The 25848-nt window shown below is 39.6% G+C and overlaps 1 protein-coding gene across 4 annotated transcripts; it reads right to left on the bottom strand.

The window, feature by feature from the left end:
- Nucleotides 1-647: 647 nt before the first annotated feature.
- On the bottom strand, nt 648-22761 carry mfge8b (milk fat globule EGF and factor V/VIII domain containing b). Of its 4 annotated transcripts, none has more exons than XM_030731401.1 (11): nt 22583-22761; nt 14261-14383; nt 13933-14064; nt 13143-13175; nt 7599-7712; nt 6201-6382; nt 5849-6004; nt 5342-5486; nt 3780-3982; nt 3509-3664; nt 648-2515 (listed from the first exon to the last, which is right to left on the bottom strand). In XM_030731401.1, exons 1-11 carry the CDS (start codon nt 22650-22652, stop codon nt 2372-2374), a joined length of 1458 nt encoding a protein of 485 aa, XP_030587261.1. In that variant the 5' UTR covers nt 22653-22761; the 3' UTR covers nt 648-2371. The 4 variants fall into 4 exon arrangements, with proteins under 4 accessions (XP_030587261.1, XP_030587262.1, XP_030587263.1 ...); XM_030731402.1 differs by having other exon boundaries at nt 3780-3964; XM_030731403.1 differs by lacking the exon at nt 13143-13175.
- Between the last annotated feature and the right edge of the window lie 3087 nt (nt 22762-25848).

The following is a 25848-nucleotide window of genomic DNA, read 5'->3' as shown; positions in this document are numbered from 1 at the left end:
CATAATGCTGGACCCAAAATAAATGATCTGCTGCAAACATTACCATCTACCAATGCAGACAGATCCCAGTACCAAAGTACTGTATATATGCATGTTAACCCAAAGGAAGGGACCTTACCCCACCCCCCACACTTTCAAAACTCTAACAAAGACACTGAACTGCAAACTTGGTTTTTCTGTTGTTTATCTCTACACTTAACATTTTTCTATGTTTGTTCTTTGATGCACAGCAGGTTTTTTTTATTTTTGGTTTTTCAATACTTCCAAAACACAAACAAAATATCAACCATCAGTGCTACTCCTCACACTCCTGGCAGCAGAATCTTTAGGTGGCACAAATCTCCTGGAAGTTCAAGAACTCATAATGGCTAAGTAAGAACCAGGAATAAGAAATGCCAAAATCCTAATAAACATAAACCACTGAATACTGTCACCTTCTGTGATTGCAAATATTATGGCAAGAACTAAGTCGTCTGAGACTTTTAGAAGATGCACCTCAATTTGAACGTCTTAGGTCACATCGTTCACGAGTTATCGCATTCACAAAGTTGAAATTTGGCCACCGGGGTGATGACAATATCCCATCAGCCTTTTAATGCCGGGGGGGGGGGGGGAGGGGGGGTAAAAAGTGCCATAAAAAAGGGAAACTGAGTGAACACGACTAGAAGTACAGCCAATTGAGTGGGAGAAAGAGGAGCGTTCAGTAGCATTAGGAGCAGAGCTGCTTTGACCTGAGATGACATCCATTTAGTTTAAAGCTTGCATCTGGTAATACATACAAATTTTTAATTTATTACTATTTAACATTATTAATCCAGTAAAACATGAGTTCAATGTTTAATATACTGATAGCTATCAATAGGTTAAAAAATGATTTGTGCCCAGAGAAGGATCCAGATCTGAGATTTTTATAAGCTGATTATAAATGTGATTTATTTATGAAAATAACACATATATCTGCTGTAGCTAATAACATATGAATAACTGCAATAACTGCAGACTAAAATAATCGCTATCAAAGGTGAAATCCTTTTCTGAATGATCTAAGACTGGGTTTTTTCATCTGACTGCAGCATGTGTAACACCTATTTCCAAATAAAGAGTGAAGTGTCAATTTTTTTTCTTTCATGCAACAATTATCTCTTAATTACCTTTAACTCTTTATCTTTTGTTTAAAACATATCGTCCTGGGTGTTTCCTCAGGCTTTTACATCACAAACTGAATCTAAAGGTTCATAATGATGGAGACTTTGGACACATTTCATTCCTCTTTATGTCAGCACCAGTGCACTATATGCTAGATTTTTGTAAATAAACCCAGAGATACAACAACCTGAGGATGTGCTGGCAAAAAAATAATGTGATGACTGTACCTTTATTTGAAGCATCCAAATCAGGAATCTACTTTTATACACAGATGCAGTAAAAACGAGTTTATATGAAGGATTTGCAGTCTTCTGTTACTGGCTGCTATACTATGTTTAGACCTTGGATATTAAACCTCTTAAACCAGCCCAAAAATTGAACAAACGGTAACAAACTAAAAACTTGACTGTTCAAATCACTGGAGAGAAATACTGAAATACTGTAACACAAACATGGGACATCTTGAGATTTTTAGTCTCACGTTTCTCGTCCAGCAAAATAAAATAGTAAATTCCTTGCTAATTTTTCTCAATGAAATTACACCACAAAGTTCAGGTTACTTGCCAATCTGTTAATCATATATTAATTATTAGTTGTCAAGAGTTGAGTTTTGATGAAGATAATCAACCATAAATCTCAGTGTACCTTCTAAAGATAATATATATTCTGTGTGTCTTGAGGGGCTCTCAAGTGTTCATTTAAAGGACACGTGCAAGCTGTTTCATGGAGCTTATGTACATCACCAGCTGTGGGTCTTAGAGGTTCAGTGTTCCACAAAGAACTGATCTAAGATCAGAGTCCAGGTAGCACCAACTGGTACAGCAGCAGTCGTGTTACCCCTGACCTCAGACGCAGGGATGACAGACGCAATACCTTTTCTTTTGCAATCAGATGGGATCAGAGATGTCCTCAGAGCTGCTTCCTGAAATGATCCCAGATTTGGTTCAGGTGGAAAAGATGAGTGATCAATTCAGGAAACAAAAAGAGAGGGCACCGCTGAGCTTCTGGTAACAGTGGTTAGGGGTAACAACTCCCACCTCCGGCCAGCCAGGGTTTAGGTCGTGGTGTGCTACTCTGGTATTTGCTGCCCCCTAGTGCTGAGAGCAAGGCAGTGCAGGTGTGGCTCAGGAGGGAGAAAGAAAGGAGGGATGGAAGGGGGAAGAAAGCAGACACAGGGGAAGGAGGTAGACAAAAGGAGGTAGGGGGAGGTGGACGTCGGGCAGCACTACTCATCACAGCCCAGAAGCTCCATTCGCAGGGTGATGTGGTCATGCCACTCCCACGGCAGGATGCGGACATATCGGCTGTAGAACGGCGGCTCAAAGATGTTCTTTTTGTGAACATTGTTGTCGCTATTCCCTGGGAAAATCTGAAGAGAGAACAAAGACTAATTAACACGAAAAAGTCACAAAGTTTCTTATGCGAAGTAACCTGCTGTACATCAGAACATCATAAACTTCTTGTTTTCTTAAAGACCAAATAATAATGGAACATAATGGCATAATGGACAAATTTTCCTTTAATGTTTCCCACTTAAACATAAATTTAACTGCTGTTCCTGCTAATTAAAACACTCTTAACAACTAACATAAATGTTATATTTTTCATCATTTGACATTATGACATGATGTGATTTATGGTGAAAAAGTAAAAATGAACTCAAGAGCTCAAACCATTGTCAGCATAAAACAGAAAATGGCAACTGAAATCATAAACTAAACTTCAGTCAGATGTTTCATTGATTAAGTCAGCACCATTGCTCAGTGTACTACCCTGATTAATGACCTAATTTGGCCATATACTGATCACATCTGCAGATGAAACGATTTTGGATGCAACTGGAATGAATGCATAGGGAAGACTAATCAGTCCCAGTGACAGCATAACTAGCTCCAGATGCAGACAAGTATATCAAAAACAAATACTTCTCTTTAAGGGGGAGGAGGGGTAACAGGAGGACCGGGGAGTGGGGGGGTGGAAGCAGCAGCCTGAGCGCGACCACAACACAACATAAAGAAACACCTGTCTGTTTTATTATTTATGTGTTGGCCCTGTGACAGACTGGTGACCTATACAGGGTGCACCCTGCCTCTCGCCCTATGTCAGCTGGGATAGGCTTCTATGCAAACTATTTAATCTAATCTACAAGTGTCACTATTGCTCAGTTTGTTTGTTTTTTCGTTATTTATTTACTTATTTAAAAAAAAACAAAAACAAAAAAAAAAACTACACACAGTTAAAGTATGCTGGCATGAATGGGAAGTACACAAGATTGGGAAGATGGTTTTAATGCTGTGGCCAGTCTGTATATATTAGGTTTTATTCAATAGTTATATGCATTCAGAATACATTTTTTTCTGACCTTATCTGTCTTTGTGGTCTCATCCTTGACTATGGTCCAGGTCTGTCCATCATCACTGTGGGCCACTTTGAAGGCTGTGACAAACTGGACAGAGCCAAAGTCTTTGGCTCCTTGTGTGATGATTCCTGTGATCTTCTTGGTAGACCCAAGGTCCACCTGAGGACACAGACCAAAAAAAAAAAAAAAAATTTTTTTTTTTTTTTTTTTTGTAATTAAAAGCAGAACGTGGCAAATGAAAACCAACATGCAGCATCGGCCCATCTTCTCCCACCTGTAGCCACTCAGATCGGTTGTTGGTGGCAGCAGTCCAGGCATTCGTCTTGCCCTGTTTGTCCAGCCGGGCGTAGTGAGGGTGCCAGGTGAAGGCCTCAATACCCCAGGTGCGGAAGGTGCTGGATGCCGTAATCTGACGATCAGACACCAATCTGGACTTCATGCCCATTGGCTCTGAACAACCTGAAGTGTTTGAATATACTGTGGAGGTGAGACCAGGCAGAGAGGAAGAGACAGAGAAAAGAGGAATGGAAAGAAAGAGAAAGAAAGAAAGCATGATAGACAGGGGACGGACAGGAAGCAGCCCAGGCCAGCCAGTGATGTGACGCAACAAACAAATGAGCAATGACTCTCTGCAGAACACAATGTGGGAGTTTCTCACTCAAAGTTGGTGTTTCTCAGCTTATATGTTTTTTGGTTTTGCTGTTATAAAGCGGATTAATTGTCCCAAAGACTTCTACTCAGTATTCTTTGTTTTATAATCTCTCTGCCCTAACCCAATCACACCTGAGGTTGAAAAACACCCACTGGTTGAGAAAAACTTTTTACAGTGACTCTCCACAAGTCAGAGATCTACAGTATTCTTCTGCTTATATAATTTTACATAAGCAGATCTTAAAACATCAAAAATGTGCGGAGCTCACTCTAATCTTTCAAGATGATAACAGACTTTTTAATGAGACATGGGTTAGTGGAGCAGCCGAGCATGTATGTTAGATGAACTGGGGTCAGAGCTGCATGAAAAATATTCAGCGATAGCAATTTTTTTTTTTTTTAAAAAAAAAGCATCTTTACAGTTGAGGTGATTCACTCAACAGAGCTGAATCAAGTCAGTGAAAGTGAAACAAACACTGCCAAATTAGATCCTGAGCATCCCACATTAAAGCAAATGTGAAAAGATCAGTATTTTTTTTAAATGATTAAACCAAAAACACATGCTAGTTGAGATCTCACGTTAAGCAACTGTGGAATCATGCAGAAACTGAAGCTCAATGGAAGAAATACAAACACTGATGAACAACCATGAAGAGAGACAAACATCTGACAGTGTGAGGAGGCCAGCAAGACTGAAAGAACTACACTGGCTTATGATAAAAGGAAAAGCAAGATGAACAGACATTTTCTGCAATACAGAAGACTTCAAAGAACCAAATATTACAACATCCTGCTGGAGTGACAACATTAGGATGATGAATATGAAGAGTCTTTTACTCATTAGCATCCAGTATGCTGTGGTATATATAATCATATGGGCTTAATAAATCATGTAGGGATCATCTTAGATAGCACACAGCTGCGTTCAAAGCCAGCAAACAGTATTATCCTGTGAATGACATCATTTGATGCAAGACTGAAAATAATTAGTGGCAAAACATGGGCGCTAAATGCTCACAGGAAAAAGGGCTGCTGGATTTCCCTTCCTGGAAACTGTGCCCCACATTAAGCTTGCATGTTAAAAATCTTCTTTCAGTGACTAACAAACTTCAATAAACTGAAAACCAAACGTGTGTGCATGTGCGCGAAGCATGTGTATAGTGGGTGTTTCCTTTGTGAATTTACCGTTGAGTTCACAGCCCACCAGCTCCATGCGCAGGGTGCAAGCCTTACGGCACACAACAGGAATAATGCGAATGTACTGGGCAATGATTGGGGGCTCAAAGAGGTTGGTCTTGGTACCATCATTGTCCATGTTCCCCACAAAAACCTAGGAATGAGGTGACAGTAAGCAACTATCAGTTGGTATTTTGTAACATGTGAGTATTAGCAACCATGATTAGTGGTAGTGGAAGCAGGTTTATGATGTATTCTGAATAAATTTCTGTTTCCAAACTGTTGCAGTTATCAAACTGTCCCAATACAGTAATGGTAAAGTATTACCATATTTATTTGTGTGATGTGTGCTATATTATTTGATAGTAAAGAAACGTCTCAGATTCCTCTAATTGTTCATTTACATGTTAACACTGAAATGTATGGAGGTTGATGTACAGTATCTTGATTGGCATAGTTACTGCAAATCTACTATAAAGCATCTGTGTATGGGGTTTTTTTTTTGTGTTGCCTCACATTGTCTTTTCTCTGTCCATCTGTTCTGTAGATGGTATATGTTCTGCCATCCAGGCTTGAGGCCACCTTGAAGGCCTTGATGAATTCAGCTGTGCCCATGCGACTGGCGCCCTGCGTCACAATACCTGTGAAGCGCATCTTTCTTTGCATGTTGATCTGGAAATGTAGAAATTCAAGATGGTGAGATGAGTCGCTCTCTTTTTTTAAAGCAAACTTAAAAATGGTTACAAGGTTATTTTACAAGGTAAAATGGAAAAAAAAGCAGTCTGAACAAAAAGTACTGTATACTGTGTAACCTCAGTTTTCTAACTGCCTGCGTTACACTCTACTGTCTACTGTATACTGGTCTCACTTCTATCCATGGGTTCTTGTCATGTGCAGCTGCACTCCAAGCGTTAACCAGTCCCTTGTTGTGGAGGCGAGCGAGCTCAGGGCCCCAGCGCTGCAGGCCCAGCAGGCTGTAGCGGACTGATGAAGCTGAGATATGGGACTCGGCGATGCCCCCTCCCTCCATGCCAAGCAGAGAAATACAGCCTGAAGCAAGAGACTGGGGTTAGATTTAGGTCTGAGCTTTTAAACAAAAGTTTTAGAAACCCTGTCACTTTATTCTGAAATTCTCTCGCTGTTTGTCAGTTCTGGCATATTAATACAATAGCCATAGAGATGGGTTTTAAGTGAACAAGGAGATTATAACCAGTTCTCATAAAAATAAATTACTGACTTGTTACTTGTATATTTCAGTTAAGTCGAAGTTTTTCAATTTCTCCTTCTCTTCCTGAGGTATGGAGTTCAATCATGAATCAAAAAAGTCTTTCCCAAACATTATGATGTCACAGTGAAGCTTTGACATTTTCCATCACTTATCATTTTATCTTAACATTTGTGTTAAATTTTCATAAATGGAGTGAAACCTGTGAGCTAGTTTCACTTTTACCATGCCTCCCCCTTTTTAGACTCCCAATCTTGGGATCGACTGAAGCTGCTAAATTTTCCATCTCTCTCTCTTTGATACAACAGTGGCGCTGCTGCTGCTGCCCTGCATCAGTACCTGCAGATTCAGCCCCTACACCATTCCAGTATCCACCTGTAGCCTTTTCTCGTCATCCCCCCAATTTCAAATTCTACAGACGATATTCTGCTGTTGCAATAAATCAGCTTTAATAATTCTTCAGTTACAACCAAAAGTGTGCCTTCTTTGACTACAAAACTGAAATAAGTTTATGCTCAAGTCCAAGCGAATGTTTGTGTCAAATCTGAAGCAGTTCCATCAATGCATTCCTGAGGTATCACATTCATGAGAATTGGCTCAAGGGACAAAGACCCCCCCACACACAAAAAAAAACAAAAAAAAACAGTGCATCTGCAGAGGCATATGGTCATACACACGCAGTGTGTATGCTAAAGTTTTACTGCAATATGCCATAAAATCATTAGGGATGCAGAGCACTGAATCAGCCTAATTGAATGAAGTATTGATTTCTCATTTGGAACAGACAACCTTTATGTTGAGTACTGACCATCATAGAACCCAGTAGCTTGGCCACCATCCTGAAATATGTCATTTTTACTGTTGGGCACTTCTTTTAATTAAAGTTCTTCTGTTACATTAGCATTAGTAAACCATTACATGAGCATAGCCTAAGATCACATTTTTTTTTTTTTATTGCCAATCTCAGAAAACTGGTTACATTATGTCTTTTGTTTTAGCCATTTAGCCCTCATGAGCGCAAAGTGCTTGTCTGGCACTTACGAAGTTGGCAGTGTTTTCCTACATAAGGGGAAGGGCAGTGGCATTTGAAATCTCCATCCAGGTCTCTGCAGGTACCACCGTTCTCACATGGCTGTCCGGCACAGTCATTTACATCTGCAAAGAGATAAATCACACAGCCAGTGTTGTTACAGGACTGGTCAGCTTAGGCCAGTTTGAAAGCAGATTAGAGTTTGAAGTGTGAGTGATCTGCATGTCATGCTTGAGAAACAGACTTTGATTTTCATCAGTTGCTTTGCAGTGAGGTCACCTCATGCCATGCAGGCAGAACTAGAGCTTTACCAGAGGGGTTAGTGAGAGGAGCTTAATCCTTGTTATTATAGTAAGGAAATGTAAGCTTAACATAGTGTACATGTATGATTTTAAAGACGTGATATTAAAGACACCACTGCACATGGGATCATGAGGTTAGGGCATAGATTATATTATTTAAAAAAAAAAGTCCCAGGAGTACATGTAGAGTGTAGAGTGAAAGTGAATGAGCGTTTACAAAAAAAAAACAAAAAAAAAACAAAAAAAAACAAACAAAAAAAAAATATATATATATATATATATATATATATATATATATATATATATATATATATATATATATATATATAAATCAATGGTATGTTCAAAGTAGACTAAATGATCTTCTAAAGGATAATTTCAGTGGAATGAATATTTTAATTTCCCTGTGATACTTTGTATCACCTCTTGATGGCACCCTCACAAACATTTTGTGTCCCACTTAAAAACTGTAGCAGATGAGTCAGAGCGAGGGAGAAAAATCAGTGGAATGAAAATGGGAATAAACTCCCTTTCATCTCACCCACAAGAACTGTCAGTGTGACTAAACCGGCATTGAACACTGTCTATAGTGACCACATTCAGACAGGATTAAGGCACAAATTTTGGTGGTTGCACAGATGACTGCACACCAAAAGCAGAATCTTAGCCAATCTCTAAAGCTTTAATCCCGAGTGCTTGTTATTATGGAGGGAAATGCACGCAAACAACTCAGCACATTGATGTAATGTTTCTAACTAACAAACACACACAGCAACATCTTCCTGCCCACATGCTCTCTCTATAAATAGCTCTGTGTCCAAACATTCATTTTCTAACGTCACAGGAGGAATATAGTCATTTTGAAATGTGCATCCACAAACTCTGGATAATGAGCTCCTCAGCTGTGACACTTAGTGCTTTGGGAACTCGTGCTAAATCACATAAAACTGACATATTTCAGCAGCTGAATATTTTAAACACCAAGCTCTCTGTGTGTTGCAAATAAGCTCTTTGATCACTTTATTGTCTATATCCAGGCATGCTGATATTTCTTGTATCAGGGCAATTTCACATTTTCCTGGAACAATTTACAAATGGCTTTTTTTTTTTTAACACATGCACTTACATCTAAATCTTTAAAACATTCTAAATTACATAATCAGACACCTGCAGCACAGTGGTGTGTGAATATGTGTACTTGTCTAGTTCTTAGCTTTAAACATTTTTATTTACTTTAAAACTTATTTAAATCAGACAGCTGTTTTGTTGGTTAGGTGGTTGTCTGGGGAAAACTATGTAAGTTCTTGTCACAACTCAGTAGCATGAAAACACCACCTATAACCCAGAGACCTACATTAGTAACAAAAACTCTGGTCAAGTTCTGACATGCGTCAGCTGGTGGCCCTCGATATTGTAAGAGGATTGAGGACCAGGAGGACCACACAGTCTGGTCAGATCCAGGCGCTAATCCATTTATCCATCTATCTGATAAACAGGGAGGAAGGAAGAGAGTGAAACAACAGGCATGGAAAAAGGTGCAAAGTCTATTACTTGCACGAGTCAAATATATACATTCACGCAAAGGAAAACAATACTGATTGTTCTGTGTGTAGCAGTATCCACTATCAGCACACTGTTTGAATTTACATATAGATTCTAGTGGGAAGAGAGCGTGGTAGCTAAACAGACCAGCTCTTCATGGCTGGGATCCAACAAACCCTATCACTTCTAAGGGAAACAGCACACTACCACAATATTTAGAGTGTCAATATCTGCCTCAGCATGAAGCAAAAACCAATAGAGATCTTATTTGGGTTGTTGAAACCTGACCCTGATCGAAACACAGCCAAGGTCGGCTGGCAGGGCATGTGGTGACCAGCAAAGCTATCTGCATCCAGGATCTGTGCTGCAGCAGGGTGGGACGTGGTGCCAGCCTGCGTCTGACGGCCCAAACCTGCTTTTGTGTTGCTGCCTTTGTCTTTCAAAGTGTTATGTTCTCCATACCTCACAGTGTGAGACTCCAGCCCACAGGGTACCCAAACTGAGCTCTGAAAGTAAGCGATCTGTCTTTTTATGGTTCAATAAAAACACGTCTCCATAAAGCCAAAGAGTGGTAACTGAAACCAAGCATATTACTTAAAAAGCTTATGAAATGTATTTATATTAAATTGTTAAACTCAGAGTATAATCATTAGCAATCTTCAACCTTTTGACATAAAATTTGAACAGAAGAGAAATCATTTATTCAAACTAAGGGGAACATGAAATGACAAAATTACATATTGTAATCACTATGTCATACTGTTGCCATGGTACAGTAACCAAGAGCTGCTCTTAACCCCAGTGGCATTATTAAATAAAAAAAGGCTAGAATGTGTTATTTTCTGTGTGCTATGGACTGGACAGGCTGTTATAGCACAGCCTATAATAGCTCTGACTGGGCTCTCTCTGGTAGAGGTATCTACAGACTCTCATTTATCATTATCAGGTAACATTTTCTATAATAAATCCAGATGCTACACATGTTAGTATGATGTACTTATCATTCAAACTACAGAGGGGACAACAAGAGTATCTTAGCTAGAGAAATAAAGAGCTACCAAATTGAAAAAAGTCATGACCTCATGTCCTTGTGCCTTAAAAGAAAAAAGAAAAAAAAGAAAGAGAGAGAGAGAGAGAGAGAGAAGGGGAAGTTTGACAGGCTTGCCTGTTCCTTGTAAAATGTCTAAAATTAAACACCACATTATAGTTACATATTTACACAAATGTGGTTGGTGTACTTTCTAAGGGATCTCAAGCAAAGCAGCTCTACTCCTACAATTCCAAACAAAAACACACTCTAATCTATCGTAGCTTTATGGGTGAATACCCATGATTCTGATTTTTTTTTTTTTTAAATATACTCAAAATTTGAAATATTCCTCAGCTACACTTGTTTATTTAGCAGACCTGGAAAGTTTTTACCTTAGCTAAGGAAATTATTTTTCATTTTAAAAAGAACTTAATGTCAAGAACTAATAATAAACATACAATTTTAGTTTACTTCATAAATCTTAACTGTAACGGCTAGATTTTCATGAAAGCACTCTCTGTGGATAACTGGCACTACCCCCCCTTATTAGTCTGTTGCTGTTTACCTGTGAGGGTTCAGTCTCTCTTGTCAAAACACCTGACAGCTGTGTCACGTTACTTAAGATCATGTTGTGATTCCACATAAGTAGCTTTGGGGATACATTAGGTCAACAGAGCGTGTTTAATGCGGACTATAGAGAACCAATAAATGTATGCCAGGCACAGCCAAGTTCACGATGGCACAAACACACACATGAAACACACACCCTCTATTCCATAGGGGGCATGAATCCCAGACTGTCCACATTACCACATCCTGGGAGGAGCTGAAAACTCTCCCAAAACAAATGAGAGATCTAAGCACTCATAGACACACCCTTTAGTGATTTCCAAGAACTCAGAATAACTGCTGTGATCTGTTCTGACATGTGCAATTTAAAGACTGTAAGCAAGAAAAAGACTCCTTCCCTTACTGTTTCCATAAATCTGAAGGCCTGAAGTGAACAGCTATTGACATCTTTCTCTGTCTCTGCATCTCTATATTTTAGCCCCCCTCCCCAACACACACACACACACACACACACACACACACACACACACACACACACACACACACACACACACACACACACACACACTCACTAATTCTGTACAACCCATAAAGGCTTTTAGGCCAATTTGACAGGACAGTCAGAACTGCTGCAGTCAGACCTGAGTAGTGAGTGTGACATTGTCAGGAGGGCAGACTTAATTCACTGTTCCGCCTCCGTGTTCGCTTTTTCACCCGGCAACAGAAGCAGCGCTGACGTTGCTAGCACTCAGCATGGACCGCCACTTTCTGTTGGCTAGACTGGCACGAGGGATAAACCATGTGTGTGTAAGTGTATGCTAAACAGTCTGTATATGAGATCATGAGCTGCGTGCGGCTGTTTATGTGGGATGTGCAGCCCACACGTGATTAAGCTTTTTCCAGTACAGGATTTCTTGTTCCTTTGATGTGTTTCTCAAAAGAATTTCAGACTGCAAATCTTGAAGGGGTTGAATGGTACCACTTTGTACCCTCCATTCCCCAATCAGTCCTTCTTCCACTTCTTTACTGTTTCTATTTATAGTTTTCTAGATGAAGTCAGTGGTTTGTGTGAGAACATCATCTCCTACATCTGGCTTCCAGTTTGCTGACACCTGCTTGTCAGGCTTTGAGCTTGACTGTTTTCGCACTAAAATCACCACTCTAATCTCCAATCCTATAAAGCCTCACATTTCTGAATATTTCATTTCTCTAAAGTTCTATCCCAAATTTTCTATCTGAATGTGCATTTTCATGTGTGAATTGAGAATGCTGGCTAAATGTTTAACTACACTAAGCATCCCTGGGTTTACCACAGTCACTGGTTGTCTACTCCTATGAACAAAAGGAGTAGACACACACACACACACACACACACACACACACACACACACACGCAAACACACACTATAGAGCACTTAAATTGTCACACAAATCATCGGAAGCTGTAAAAGGAGGGGGCCCTCCATGACCCAGCAGTCCTCAGGAGAGCTCTCAAACCAACATGGTCAAATAAATTCCACTCCTCATTATCCCTGAGGCATCATCTAATTAGTGTAAATGCCTACTCCTTGGAGGACTCTTACTCTGGCAGCTGAGCCAACATTAACTGCCAAATGACTTGTGAATGTATAGATTTTGATGAGCTGTGATTTGTGGCTTTTGGGGGAAAATGAAAACAGAAACAGATTGCTTGGCTATGAGTTTTTAAATGAAAAAAGAATGTCTAGAGCATAAATATACTCAGGGGACTACAGATTAAAATAGATGAGAACTTGGAAGCAACTTAATTGACTCAGAGGGCATATGCACAGTTTCACCAAAGACCCATCCCATCAGGGATGAACTGATTACAAGCTGGTGCGTCTAATGTTACAAAGATATCACTACTGTTTTTGTGGCTGGCCTTGACTCATGAAGAACTCTTTGTGTTGATTCAGAGATAATGCTGAACTCAGCAGTTCCTTGTCTGAGAATGTAGTTTGCATGTGTGTATGTGTATGTGTGTGTATTGTTGAATTCCTCAGCCCCCACATGCAAGAGAACAAAGAGCACCTGGATCCAAGTAGGAAAAGAGTTAAAAGTGTAGCAAACAGTCCCATTTACACTGTTACCTTTTTTCGAATTTAAATCTGCCCCTTGGACACCTAGGACAGAAAAGCATACAGGGTCACACAAAAATACATGTTGAAGGTCTGACTTCCTTCTGACCAAATCAGCTCTTTGAGCATACTTGGTCACTGTTATTCTGCTGCCTCCTCCTGCAAACAGTAGCCATCTGTCTCTGTGTGCTGGAGTGGAGGCAGTTGGAGCAGCGCAGCGCATTCCCATCCTTGTTTCCCTCTCTCAGGCTGACCCTGATTAAAGCAACCTGGCCTGAGTGACGTGTGAAGAAGGAAGACAGCTGTCTGTCTGGTGGCCAACACTCACAGCAGCTGCTTCCATGTTAGTGTATCAGATCACACTAACAGGGACCTCATTACATGTGCCAATTAATTACATGGCAATGTATTTACTGTTAGTTTAAAAAAAAAAAAAAAAAAAGCAACCCTAGCATGATGACAACACTGCGACTTCTTAAGTCTGCTGCAGTTGACAGAAGTCAAAATGCACCAATGCAATTAAACACAAAAGTAGAGGAGCTTTTCTGAAATATTTTAGATTAATTATAATAATTATTTGTTTTTCAGTAACTCCAGAAGTAAGTAGTAGAAGCCTCCCAAAAAACATTGTTTTAGCACCCAAAACATGCAAATATTGTTGTTATGAGGGTCTTCCCAATCATAGTTGGTCTTAAGTGCAGTTGTTACACTACAGCAGCTCTACAAGACCCACAAAAAGCCTGCCAAAATGTTATATTTTTTTACTAATCAAACAACTACTCAAGAGGGAGCATAAACTTACTGTTCTGGCAGTGAACTCCATCAAAGCCAGGCTGGCATTTGCAGACATACTCGCTGAAGACATCACCTCGGCGTGAGTGGCCCGTCACCTCACAGATTGCATCATTCTTACATGGGTTGGGGTTGCAAGGTCCTTTGGGTAAGAAAAAAGAAAACCCAGAGGAAAAGATCCAAGTTTAACAGAGATTAAGCAGCCATCTACGGAACCTTTTATGAAAGGGTTAAATCAAAATTCAACTTGGGCTTCTTAAGTGGGGTAAGCCAGAAAAAGTTTGAGAAAAACTAATCAGTGAACTAGGAATGAGTTAGCCCTCAGAGACATAACATACCAGTCTCAGTCTCATTGCAGGTTTCTCCAGAGAAGCCATCAGGGCAGATGCAGATGAATGGAGACCCTGCCCCGGTCACACAGGTTCCACCGTTACTGCAGACGTTCACCTCACAGAAATCACCTGCACACATGGAGGGGGGGGGGGATTCACGAGTTGAGTAATACATTAAAAAAATAAATAAATACTACTCTGCACAAGAACTGAAAAAGTAAAAGTAAGTTCCTCTAGTGGAATTTTTTTTTTTTTAAATAAACCCAGCTGTGGTTTATTTGCTTTGTTTCACATTCATAAATGCCTGACAGCTCACTTTTCCTGTCAGCAAACATCTGATAGATGGAGCATATTTCAGGACAGGAAATATGCTCACATACTATAGGCAGGTTTAGCATGTGCTCTACCAACTGTTTTTTTTTTTTTTTTTTTAAAGCACAAAACCATTTTCTGAAGCTTTTCAATAAGAGTTTAAGAACTTTTAAGAAAGAAATGTCTAATATTATGTTGTCTTGGTTATTACATTTCCACTCCTTTCCCTTGTTGTGCTGCTGAAGAGTAAACACCATGCTGCCGGTTGGAAGTGATGGCCTGAAACGCTGAGTAAGCCATCACTACCCTGTAAACACCACACAAACACTGGATGCTTCTACTAGCATGTAACTGCTGCCTGGCCTGAACCTGACAATCTGACAGCTCTCTGGGTATGAAGGAAATCGTGTCTGTTAGTGCTGGATGGAGGAAGAAAAAGAAACACAGGGTGTGTTGTGGCTTTCTAAAACATGAAGACTACATCAGGCCTTATTCACTCAGTTTTACACATACTTTGAAGTCAAAGTATGCGTGACATTCGATTGTGCCTGTGTGAGAATAATGCCAGTGAAAGTAGTATATGGAATTAACAAAGAGGAAATAGGCATCCTACCTTCTGCATGCTCTATCCAAACAGTTCCTCTTCCTAAACCAAGCCTCTGCTTCAGCAACTTCAGAAAGCATCAATAAACTACATGTAATTACAATTTCCTGCATTTTGGAAACCAACACCTCTATATACCCATTGTGACACTTAGAATGACATAGAGGAAGCAAATAATTGAGGGTCCTGCAACACCCGAGAAGACAGAGATGCCAAACACTTATCATTTAGATAATTGTTAAGGAAATTGAGGTTGGACCCCTTGAGTGAAACTGGTGGTTTCATCACCACAGAGACTGCCATACAGGCTAAGAAAGGAGTTCTGACCCCATTTTTCAGTGGAGGAGATAAATATTTTTTTCGCCCTCTACTATAAAGAACTGCATTTTAGCTGTGCTGAGGGTATAATTCTCTGAGGCCACAGAGCCACAGCTAAAAATGGCATTTTAGAGAGACCAAATTTATTGTGCATCGCTGCATCCGCTCCATCCTTCATACACAATCTCACACACATTCTTGTTTGTTTTTTAAAGAACAACTAAACAAAAACAAAAAAAAACAGTCGTTTATTCAGTGCACACTATAGCCAATGCTCAAAGCAGTGGACTTCATAGAATACAATAAAAATAAATCTCAAATGAATATTGTGTAGTTTAATCACAATATGGACCTCATTTTTTTTTATTCATTACCAAATAGGACTGAGGGAAATGTATGAATCACATCCATTTTACAAACATCCTGCTTGACTGTTTATCTATGCACTGCCCTGCCCATGAATGCCCCAGGTTATCTGTGCTGTATCCAGTGTCATGGCCCTTGAGTGCTTTCACATCTCATGGGATTGTTAGGAAACAGGCTTGCCTGGCACCACCAACAAATCCTTATCAAACAAAGTTGCTGCCTGTTTATCTGTGGGAAGGAACATATCCTCCCTTCCTCTATACTGGCAGACAGCTCCCTTTAGGAAACCATCTTAGTGCCAACAGATAACAATGAATAACAAAATATGGTAAAATATATTTTTCTGCAACAATCTGTATTTTATCTGTCTCTAAATGCTGTTTGTGGTATGCCGTGACTTATTCAGCTGAGAATCTGCCTGGGTGTATTGAGGAAATGAAACTACTGATGTATCACTAAATGTGGTCAGCAAAGAGACAGGGATCCACCTACCAGGGTCTCCCAAAAAATCCCCACAATGATGCTGCTGTCAGTAAAAGGCACATTTTTATTTAAAAAAAAAAAAAAAAAAAAGTGAAACTTCCTTCCACTTTTCACACCTGTCCACTAAAAATATAATGAAATCTAAAAGCCACAACGCAAACAAGAAATGGCTCTGATTCAGCCAGAACATACGGTTATATGTGGTGCAATTGCCACCATGTAAACCGCAAGCTCTGTTACTCTTCCAAGGAAAACAGAAACTTACAGCGGACAAATACAGTTTCAGATGAACATTTCAAAGAAAATATTTGGCTGTAGCTTCATTTACGTTTATTGAGAAACCTCAATGGGCTCAAACAGGCTTTCCCCATCAAACTATCTGCATATATCAAGATGTGTTAGGAAAAAAATATGCGTTTTTAAAATTTGGGTATATAAACAATTTAAAAGGTGATGCAGTTGCTCATATAACCAAAGTACACCACTTCTAGAAATACAAAACATGGCACCCAACTTAATCCAAACCACAGTGACAGATCAGGAAGGTATGTGGAGTTATGTTTGGCTGGAAACCCCATTTCCACAGGGCATTGTGTTTTTCTCACTCCTTATGAGTCACGGTCTGTGCCTTTCCCATGATTCCTCAGCCCCCCCGGAATGAGGTCCAAACACCAGACCAAAAACACTGAGTAGCTAAACCCAACTTCAGTTCTCAAAGTCATTCACAATAACAAGAGTGTGTCTGTGATTGTGCGAAGGGTTCAGCTGGTAATACATAAAGGTGTTTAGCAATGTTTATTTTAATGGAAACATTTTTAAAAAATCTATTAAAATCAAACTGAGTTTAGGTATTTTAGGATCCAAATATATTTTCTCATTGTCTGATGACACTGACATATGCAAGATTTGCAACTCGCAGCTGGGCTAAATAAGCTTTGGAGAACCAGGCTTAACTGACTGCAGTGGGATTTTCCTGCGGGGAGTTGGCTTTGGGATGAGTGTCTGTGATAAGAATTGTGTTTACTTGTTGGGAACAAATGCAGGGTTAGCACGACAGATATTTCCCACAGAAGCACCACAGAAGAAGTATTAACAATTAAATTGCAATCTGAGTCAACGAACTTGCCCTCTGATCACAGTGCAGGTGGACAGAGAGGAATAAAAAAAAAAAAAAAAAAAACCATAACAAGGATAAGCAGGCTTCACAACAATGGACTCAAATACTTTGTTACAACACATTTAATGTATGCCTTCAATGAGGATGAAGACAGGGGAAGGGAGCAGGCATGGGAGGCTGTGTTGGCACAGGACAGAGTGCAGCAAGGCACTGATATCCACGTGTTAATGATGACATAATCTCACTTCTGGGTCCAAGCATCTCCTGCCCTGCGTGAGGCTCTCGTCATTTTAATGTGCTGCTACACTAACTCTCCAGATATCATAGGTATCTAGTTTTCTGGCTTAGTTTACAGCCAAAGTTATATAAGTACGGTACTTTTTTAAAATACTTCAATTACTGGTAAATCATCTTCATATGTCAACTAACTGGTTAATTTACTGTTATTTTCTAATGCCACTAAAACTTGTAAATCCTCGCTACTAATCGATACCTGGACAATAAACTTTACTGTACCACCTGGGAGAAAAGCCATTTTGATTGTTCTAATGGAGCTAAAAGAACTTGGATCTTCTTTACTTCTTAGTGGTGTCTCAGTGCTCATTTGCTTTTGTGAATTGAAGGTGCATTTGGACCCGAAAATGGCTAATGGTGTTATTCTTCACAACCAGATTGAAAAGGTCCTGAGGTCTGAAAACAGTAAACATGGTGTCCACTCCTGTGACGTCTACACACTGGCATGTCGGGTCATACAGGCTGGCAGACGAGTGTGGGAACTTGGTGTACCAGGAGAGAAGCTTATGTCATGGCCAAACACACACACACACACACACACACACACACACACACACACACACACACACACACACACACACACACACACACACACCTCCAGCCCCTGTTGAAACTGTTAAGGATGTGTTAAACAATAACAAAAAAAAAAAGCCTGTAGTACTGAGAGGATTAGGCGCAAGCGCACGTGTAACAGAAAGTGGTTTTATTAGGGCCGGCTGAAACAGGTCCTTTGATAGCCTGAGCCTTTTCAATATTAAGAATCAGCAGGACTCCAGCTGCAGGTGAGGTTTCTGTAATCTGCATTTGCTATTCTAGAACACAGCCATCTGCTGCTGCTCCCAAAAAAACAACAACGAAGGCCAGACGCTAAAAATACACACACAAACACACACGAGTCACGCAACATCAACAAAACAACAAGCTCTTCTGTAGCTGACTGTAGCTGAAACAGATAACAACATTATAATATCAGCAGTCTTAACTGGAGAGGTAACCTTTATGGCAATACTGTCAATAGTTTGGCAGCCTCTTCCCTGATCATATGAATACGGAGTTTATGTAAACATCTCCTGTTCTTGGATTGCAAATGCCATCAATTTTCTACTTGGCTCCAGCGCTGAACACACAAACCATAGCATGTAAAATATTCAACGTGGCAGATTGGAAAGTGGGGCGACAGACGATAATAAAGTGGCCTGAATTAGATGATATTCCATATTGCTATGAAACATTGATTAAGGAAGTTATTCAAAATTCAGATGGAATTTAAAAAAAAGAGCCTGTCCTGTCCCCAAGGGATTTGGTGGGAAAAGGAATAATGAAGTCATCACATGCTGGAGCAGACAGCAGCCTAAAGGGAAGATGTCAGAGTGAGCTTTGATATGAATGAAAATTTGCATCACACAGACAAAAAAATCCAGGTGTTAATACCAAAGCAAAATAAAATAAAATAAAAGCTTTAGATTATATAAAAATCTGACAGATGATGGTCTGCAAAGCTCTGTGTAGGACCAATGCACAACCATGCCATTCCCTTAAGTCACAGATTGTGTCTAAAACATGGCTGTAGCTTCTGAAAAGTGAACCAATCATGGAAGTGCATTCATGGCCACCAAGGGGCAACTACTGAGTTTTCAAAAATATTGCCAGTCCTATAGAAGTCATTGGCAAACACTTTCCTGATGGGTTGAAGAGCTCAGTCACTTGTTTCAGGTCATATTAAATAGAAAAAATTAAGCCCATCCATCCATCCATGAGGATTATCCACGGTATGCTCACTGGCTAACAACTTGTCATTCACAAGTTGTTAGCCAGTGAGTGGGTGGTTTCAAGAGTCAGATCCACCTCCCGTTTGACACATCTGTTTTTTAAAACACCAAGATGGTCATGGCAAAAAACACCCAGTTTGGGGCTTCTTAAGGACTAATAGCACCAATGGGTCAGATACAGTGGCTATGTAGATCTTTTATACTTTCTATGATCACGATACCTGCCACAATACCTACTCTTATTAGTAGAGATAGACAAAATATGAGAGCAGGTGATAAATCCAATCTAAATTTTTTACTCCCGTAAAAAAGTTAGCAGCTACAAAAAAATAAACATTTTGTCCTGTTTCAGAATACACAATAAAAGATGTTACAAGGGATATATGTTCTTTAGGACAAAAGATCTTTATTTACCCCAGATTTGCATAATTATTTTGTCACAGCAGAAATGATTAAAAAATGTAAAATAAATCATTAAAGAAAGTCTCTTCATGATTTGACTTTTCTGTGCAACTGCAGAGAAGGAACATCATCACTTTAACAGGAAATTAAATTCCTTGTTGAGATCAGATATCTCCCATATAGTAAAACCAATATCTGCCTGATATATTGGCAATTATCTCCAACTCACAAGTAAATTTGTACCAAAATCAGAAAAGTGTTCATATACACCTGCCAACATGCACAAGTTAATACACCCACACACACACACACACACACCCCCAGGCCACACCATAGGTCTGGCGGCTGGCTATATTTAGCCCTGGTTCTGTCAGCGATCCTAAGTGGTCTTGTTGTGAGAGAAAGATTGCCTCAGCTCTGACAGAACACAATTTTCCACTTCTCGTCCCTCAGCGGCTAATCGACAAGACAACCAAAGTACAACGTGCTGAAGTGAGACTAATCAGGTAAAAAACAGTGGGGAAAAAAATCCACTCAGCTCTTATTATGCCCTGTAAACATTTTGCACGACACAGCAAGCAACAGGTCCCCCCTCCTCCTCAGTGCTGTCTGTAACAGAAAGATTTCAGTGAGCACTGGTGTGGGTGGAAGTTCACTGGCACGTCTGGAGCCGGAAAACTGACTCAACATTGTGGCCGGGTTTGTCCGTACCTTTTCTCTGCAACTGTCCTGTGCGTCAGTCTCGAGGACGAAAACCACATTGAGATGCGCACTTCTCTATGAGTTTTTGCAGTTCATCAGTTTCAATTTCAACAAAAACTCATGAAACATTTGCTCAATAATGCACCTGGGAAAAGTAACAGGAAACAGAATTGTAAGGTGTTATTAATTAGCCATCAATTTCAGCTGTCCTATAAGGCTGAAAAAAATATCGTTCTCTTAACTACCAAACAGAACATATCTTCTGCTGTTTCCTACTTTGTCCAAAGTGTGTTTGTCCACAAACAAAAGCACTAAATATACAGAAAATACCGTAAAATTCACTAAGATGCACTGAAACCCAACATTAGAAGTTCAGATGTTATATTATAAGCAAAGTATAATGCATAAAGTAAATAATAAGATTCATGTCGGGTTGTCACCAAAGCGCTTTGAGTGCTCATACTGAGTAGAAAAGCGCTATATAAGAACTAGTCCATTTACCATTTACAAGCAGCTCACACACACAGCAAAGGCACCCTCAATTTTTCCTGGCTCAGAATGGGTATTTGAGGGTAGACTACACACAACAGCAAGTTTAGTCCACCTACAGTAAAGGTAATGAGTATTTGTTACCTTGTTTTACAAAATAAAAAGTGCATTTTCCTGGTATTTCTAAACATCATATAAAGAAAATCATGGTTTATGTGTGACTAAATCACAATTTAAAAAGTACAATGCTGGTGATTTATCTCTGGCTCTGAACTAAACCTCTTTAAAATTTCTCTAGGCGGGAAAAACTAATAAGTACTATATAATCATGGTATACTGTGAAAATAAAGAGCCCTAACCTTCCAGCCACATGTATGCTTCTATTTCAAAAACAATCCACCTGTGTTAACTTTATTAAGTTATTTTTGTTATGCTTTCCAACATATTTTCAAATAGCCCTGTAAAGAATAGGAAATTGCTTTGACCTCTGATACTCAGTCCCTCTGGACCTATAAGCCAGTGGCTCACTGTCAGCTGAAAAGACTATAAATCAAAATGTTTCATCTGGGTAGAAATGTACCATTACACAACAGTAACCCATGTTATGAATTCTCTCTTTTTTCCAATATGCAAAGAGGCAAAGAGTGGAAAATAATCTTCTTTTTCCTTTTTTATAACATTTGGAAAATACACCATCATACCTAGGAAAACACGTGATTCTTTTTTCCATTGGTGTGTGCGCAGGAATGGAGGCACTGGAAGTCAGGCTGTTTTAGCTTTTGTCCATCGGCCTAAATGTGTTTGATGCAAGGAAATGCAAACAAAGACAAGCGCCAGTGGCATGAGGTTAACACTGGAGAAGTATAATAGACACCCCGTGTGTGTGTGTGTGTGTGTGTGTGTGTGTGTGTGTGTGTGTGTGTGTGTGTGTGTGTGTGTGTGTGTGTGTGTGTCCCTTTAAAAAGGGGGTCAGTGTGCACATAAATGCCTCCAAGCGTTGATTCTGTAACCACACAAAACCTGAAACACGTTCAGATATCATCAGCTACTAACCATTATTTGTTTTTATGTGATTTTCCTTAACATACAACTGTAATCCTGCCGTTTCACAGCCACCCAGTGTCCCACTCACCACATTCCCACACGTCCTGTCCACTTATTCAAGGATCGCTTGAACTTGCACCTACAAATGCCCCCCGCTCCATTACTTCGGTGATGAAGTGAAGGCACCACTTGTGCGAGAGTGTGATAACCGCGCGCGGACACACAAAATCAAGCAAACAAACAAAACAAACAAACAAAAAAAACAAACAGAAAAAAACCTCTGAGGTGTCAACTAAATTTCCACTCTGTGAATCAGGCGGTGAAGTAGCCAGCTCAGCTGAAACACTCACGGAGCGAGTAACGGGACGTTAAGACTGAACAGAACAGAACAGACTTTAAACAAAAAAACACGGACAGAGATAACTTACCGTTCACCCCAAACACCAGACAAGCTGAAAAAAGTTGCAGCCAGAGGAGAAAACGCGTCTGTCCCTTCATACTTGCTGTTTTTGCTAGCGGTCAAAGAGTTCGTTAGTTTAAAGGACAGTGGTACCGTTGAAGTGCAGCGGCGCTCTGGACGCTGTTGCTAGGGCGGCTCGAGCTCGTCGTTCGGCTCTTACTCCCAGGGAGCAGGCGTGTACAAGGAGCACGTGCGCCTCGGCTGTCAGCCAATCGCAGCCTGACGATTTAATTGTAACCCCGCCCCCTATGTCACTCTGTTTAAAAGTCAGTCACTAAGGGCAGTTAATTAGCCTACTATGGAAACAATAGCAGCAATTATCGCTAATGGGCTGCACTAACACCAAAAACTTGGTTAGGCTTCTAATGCCAAACCCTCGACAGAGAAATTACAGCTCACAGGTTTTGACAACAGTTACGTGTAACTAACGTGACCAGGTGTCCTAGTTTGATCATTTTGAGCCCTTGTGCTCCCACATCTTTAGACGATGCTTATAAAGTTATGAAAATTTAGTTAAAATATCCTAAAATACAGTACCTTTATCATTTAGATTATTGATGACCAAAAAACCCTCTGGTCACTCTAAAATAACCCCTGACAAACTTTTTACAGCAATTTATGGCTCACACAGCAACGTGAGCACTATATTAATGTAAAAGCTTCTTCACAAAAGAGCTGCTTTTATACATAGACTGTATATAAAAGAGGGTTTTGGACTCTTTGGACTTCTGGTTGCATAGGGGTGGTTGCCAGAAAACGTAACTTGTGAACGTAACTTTTCAAACATTTGTCTTCTGGCAATTTTCATCATGTTTTGATGGACACTTCCTTTGATTTTTTTTTTTTTTTTTTTTTACAGTTTTCCAATGTTGTAAAATACCTTTTTTGTGGGTCTGAGGGACATCACAGCACCATGAGCCAAATTACGGCATCCGCCATTTTGATTTTACAGGACCAATGGCCTTCACATTAGTATTTTTGCCAATATCATGAACAAATTTGGACAAGTGCAAACCAATCAATTAACACGAGCAAGCATATTTCTAAAGCTGTAAATGACTCATGGGGATATTAAAGTTTTTCACTACTCTACATCTTTCCCTATTGATAGACAACCATTTTCACCTGAAACTCTGAAGTGAAATTTTCCAACACATGTCCCATAGTGTTTATGAATTGATATCAACTAAAAATGGTGTTTTGCATGTACTGAATTCATATGAAATTTCAAGTGAATTTTAAAAAAACATGTAAAAGCTCTGCATTTCAAATGTTTGCAAACCACGTTGCCTCATGTGTTTTGTTTGCTTGTTTTAAACAATGTATAATAGCTGAACATTATGCATGTATATACGAATATATATCTATATATGAATTTATTACACATGAAATGTATTTAACAAGGAGGTAACAGATATAAAAAGATGTAAAAAGAGCATTACCATATGGCCCCAGAAGACAACAGAGCTTAAATAAATAGTTCAAATTAGTTATATTTTTTGCATTAACTGCAAATTATACATGATATACGAATATGCTCCAAGATGCCAGTTTAATCTAATCAATGCCAAAGAGCTAATTGATTCTAAATGTGATATCAATCAAGTTTCTTGTATCCAAAAATGTTTGTGCTCTGAAGTATTTTCTGAGGGAGTGTATAGGAGCCCCTTTTTGTTTTTCTAAAACTGAATTTAAATGCATTTAATCTACATCATCATCATCATAGCTTTAGTTTATAATGACACTTTTTGATTAAGCCTGGTTGATGTATGGCAAGCCTATTCATAAAAAGTTCTGGGAACATTTCCATGATGACCATGCATGAAATTCTCCTCTGACATGCAGATTAAGGCCAGACTTTTATTGTATGAAGCCATCTGTGGGCGTTCCTGGAACGGAGATCCAGCAGTTGGTCAGAGCTGATTTTTGTGCTCTCAGAGGGAGTGGGTGTGAAATGAAGAAATGCATGAGTCCAAGAGTGATGTCTAAGAGTGTTAGATTCTGTCAAGCTCTCAATCTTTCACCTTTCTCTCTTGTGGATAAATGTGAGTTCTTCATAGAGCTCCAAATCTGAGAGACAAATTCAACTACACTTGTTCATACAACGCTACACCTATTTTTCAGCTTTGATACCTAGACAATGATGTTGGAGGTTTCATTCTTTCCTTGCTAACTCTACACACTGAGTGGCGGAGCAAAGTTAACATTAGCGTTATAAGAATGCAAAGCACGGGTGGCCAATTCATTTTCTCAAGGGGCCACATGAGGAACTGGGACTGCTGTGGAGGGTCACACCAGAGAACTAATTTCTGCTTAATAGTAATTTTATGTCTTTATTAGCTTGTTGGTGTGGCCCTCCACAGCAGTCTCAGTTCCACATGTGGCCCCTTGAGAAAATAATTGCCCACCCCTGACCCAAAGTGAACTTTGGCTGCTGGTTTGAACTCAGTACATTTTCATTCTGAGCTTTTCTCTCTATTTGATCAAATCTGACATGAAACAAGGATGACTGAGAAAAGAAAAACTTTCCCAGAATGAGCATTTTCTCATCAAAGAATTGTCTCAAGTCGCAGGAATTGACATTAAGCTTCTCTTGTATTCCCTCTCATTAGTTTGACTAGGAGCAACAGTATAAACTCCTGTTTAGATTAATTCTGAATTGCGGATTTTCCTTTCTTTGTGCAGTACATTGCAAGTTAAATGTATTTCAGTGAATGTGAGGTGTGACAAAGTTGCTATGAATGGCACTGTATCCTGTTTGTTAATGACATCATAAGTACACATCAGGCTGACTGACTTTATCAGCGGTCACCGTGGTGTGTGTACTCAGCAATGGCAGATTTCTCTGATGTTTCTCTTCTATGAGCCAAAGCTTCTTCTCATGACTGACCGTCAGTAAGTCTGAACAGAGTTAATCACCACAAGATGACAGTTAAATGAACTTTTAATGAGGCAGGAGCCTGTTTGATCCTAATCCTCAATGCAGAGTGTAGCATAATCCTGTAAACTCAAATCTTGAGAACATGCGGTACCCTTAAAGGAAAATGCTTCTTAAGGAATTTGGCACAGAACTCATGCATGTATAACTGGTATGTATCAGTGATGTTTTACTTCTGTCTCCCACACAGAAACAAGAATAATTGACCCAGCTGTCTTTCACTTTTGTCTCCCACTTGGAAACAAGAGTGAGAATTTATCATAAACAGCAGCACAGATAAAGAAATGAAAATGATT

The sequence above is a fragment of the Archocentrus centrarchus genome, chromosome 6, assembly GCF_007364275.1.
Source record: "Archocentrus centrarchus isolate MPI-CPG fArcCen1 chromosome 6, fArcCen1, whole genome shotgun sequence".
In the NCBI taxonomy this organism is placed as follows: Eukaryota; Metazoa; Chordata; class Actinopteri; order Cichliformes; family Cichlidae; genus Archocentrus; species Archocentrus centrarchus.
This window is presented reverse-complemented; position numbering and strand designations above follow the sequence as displayed.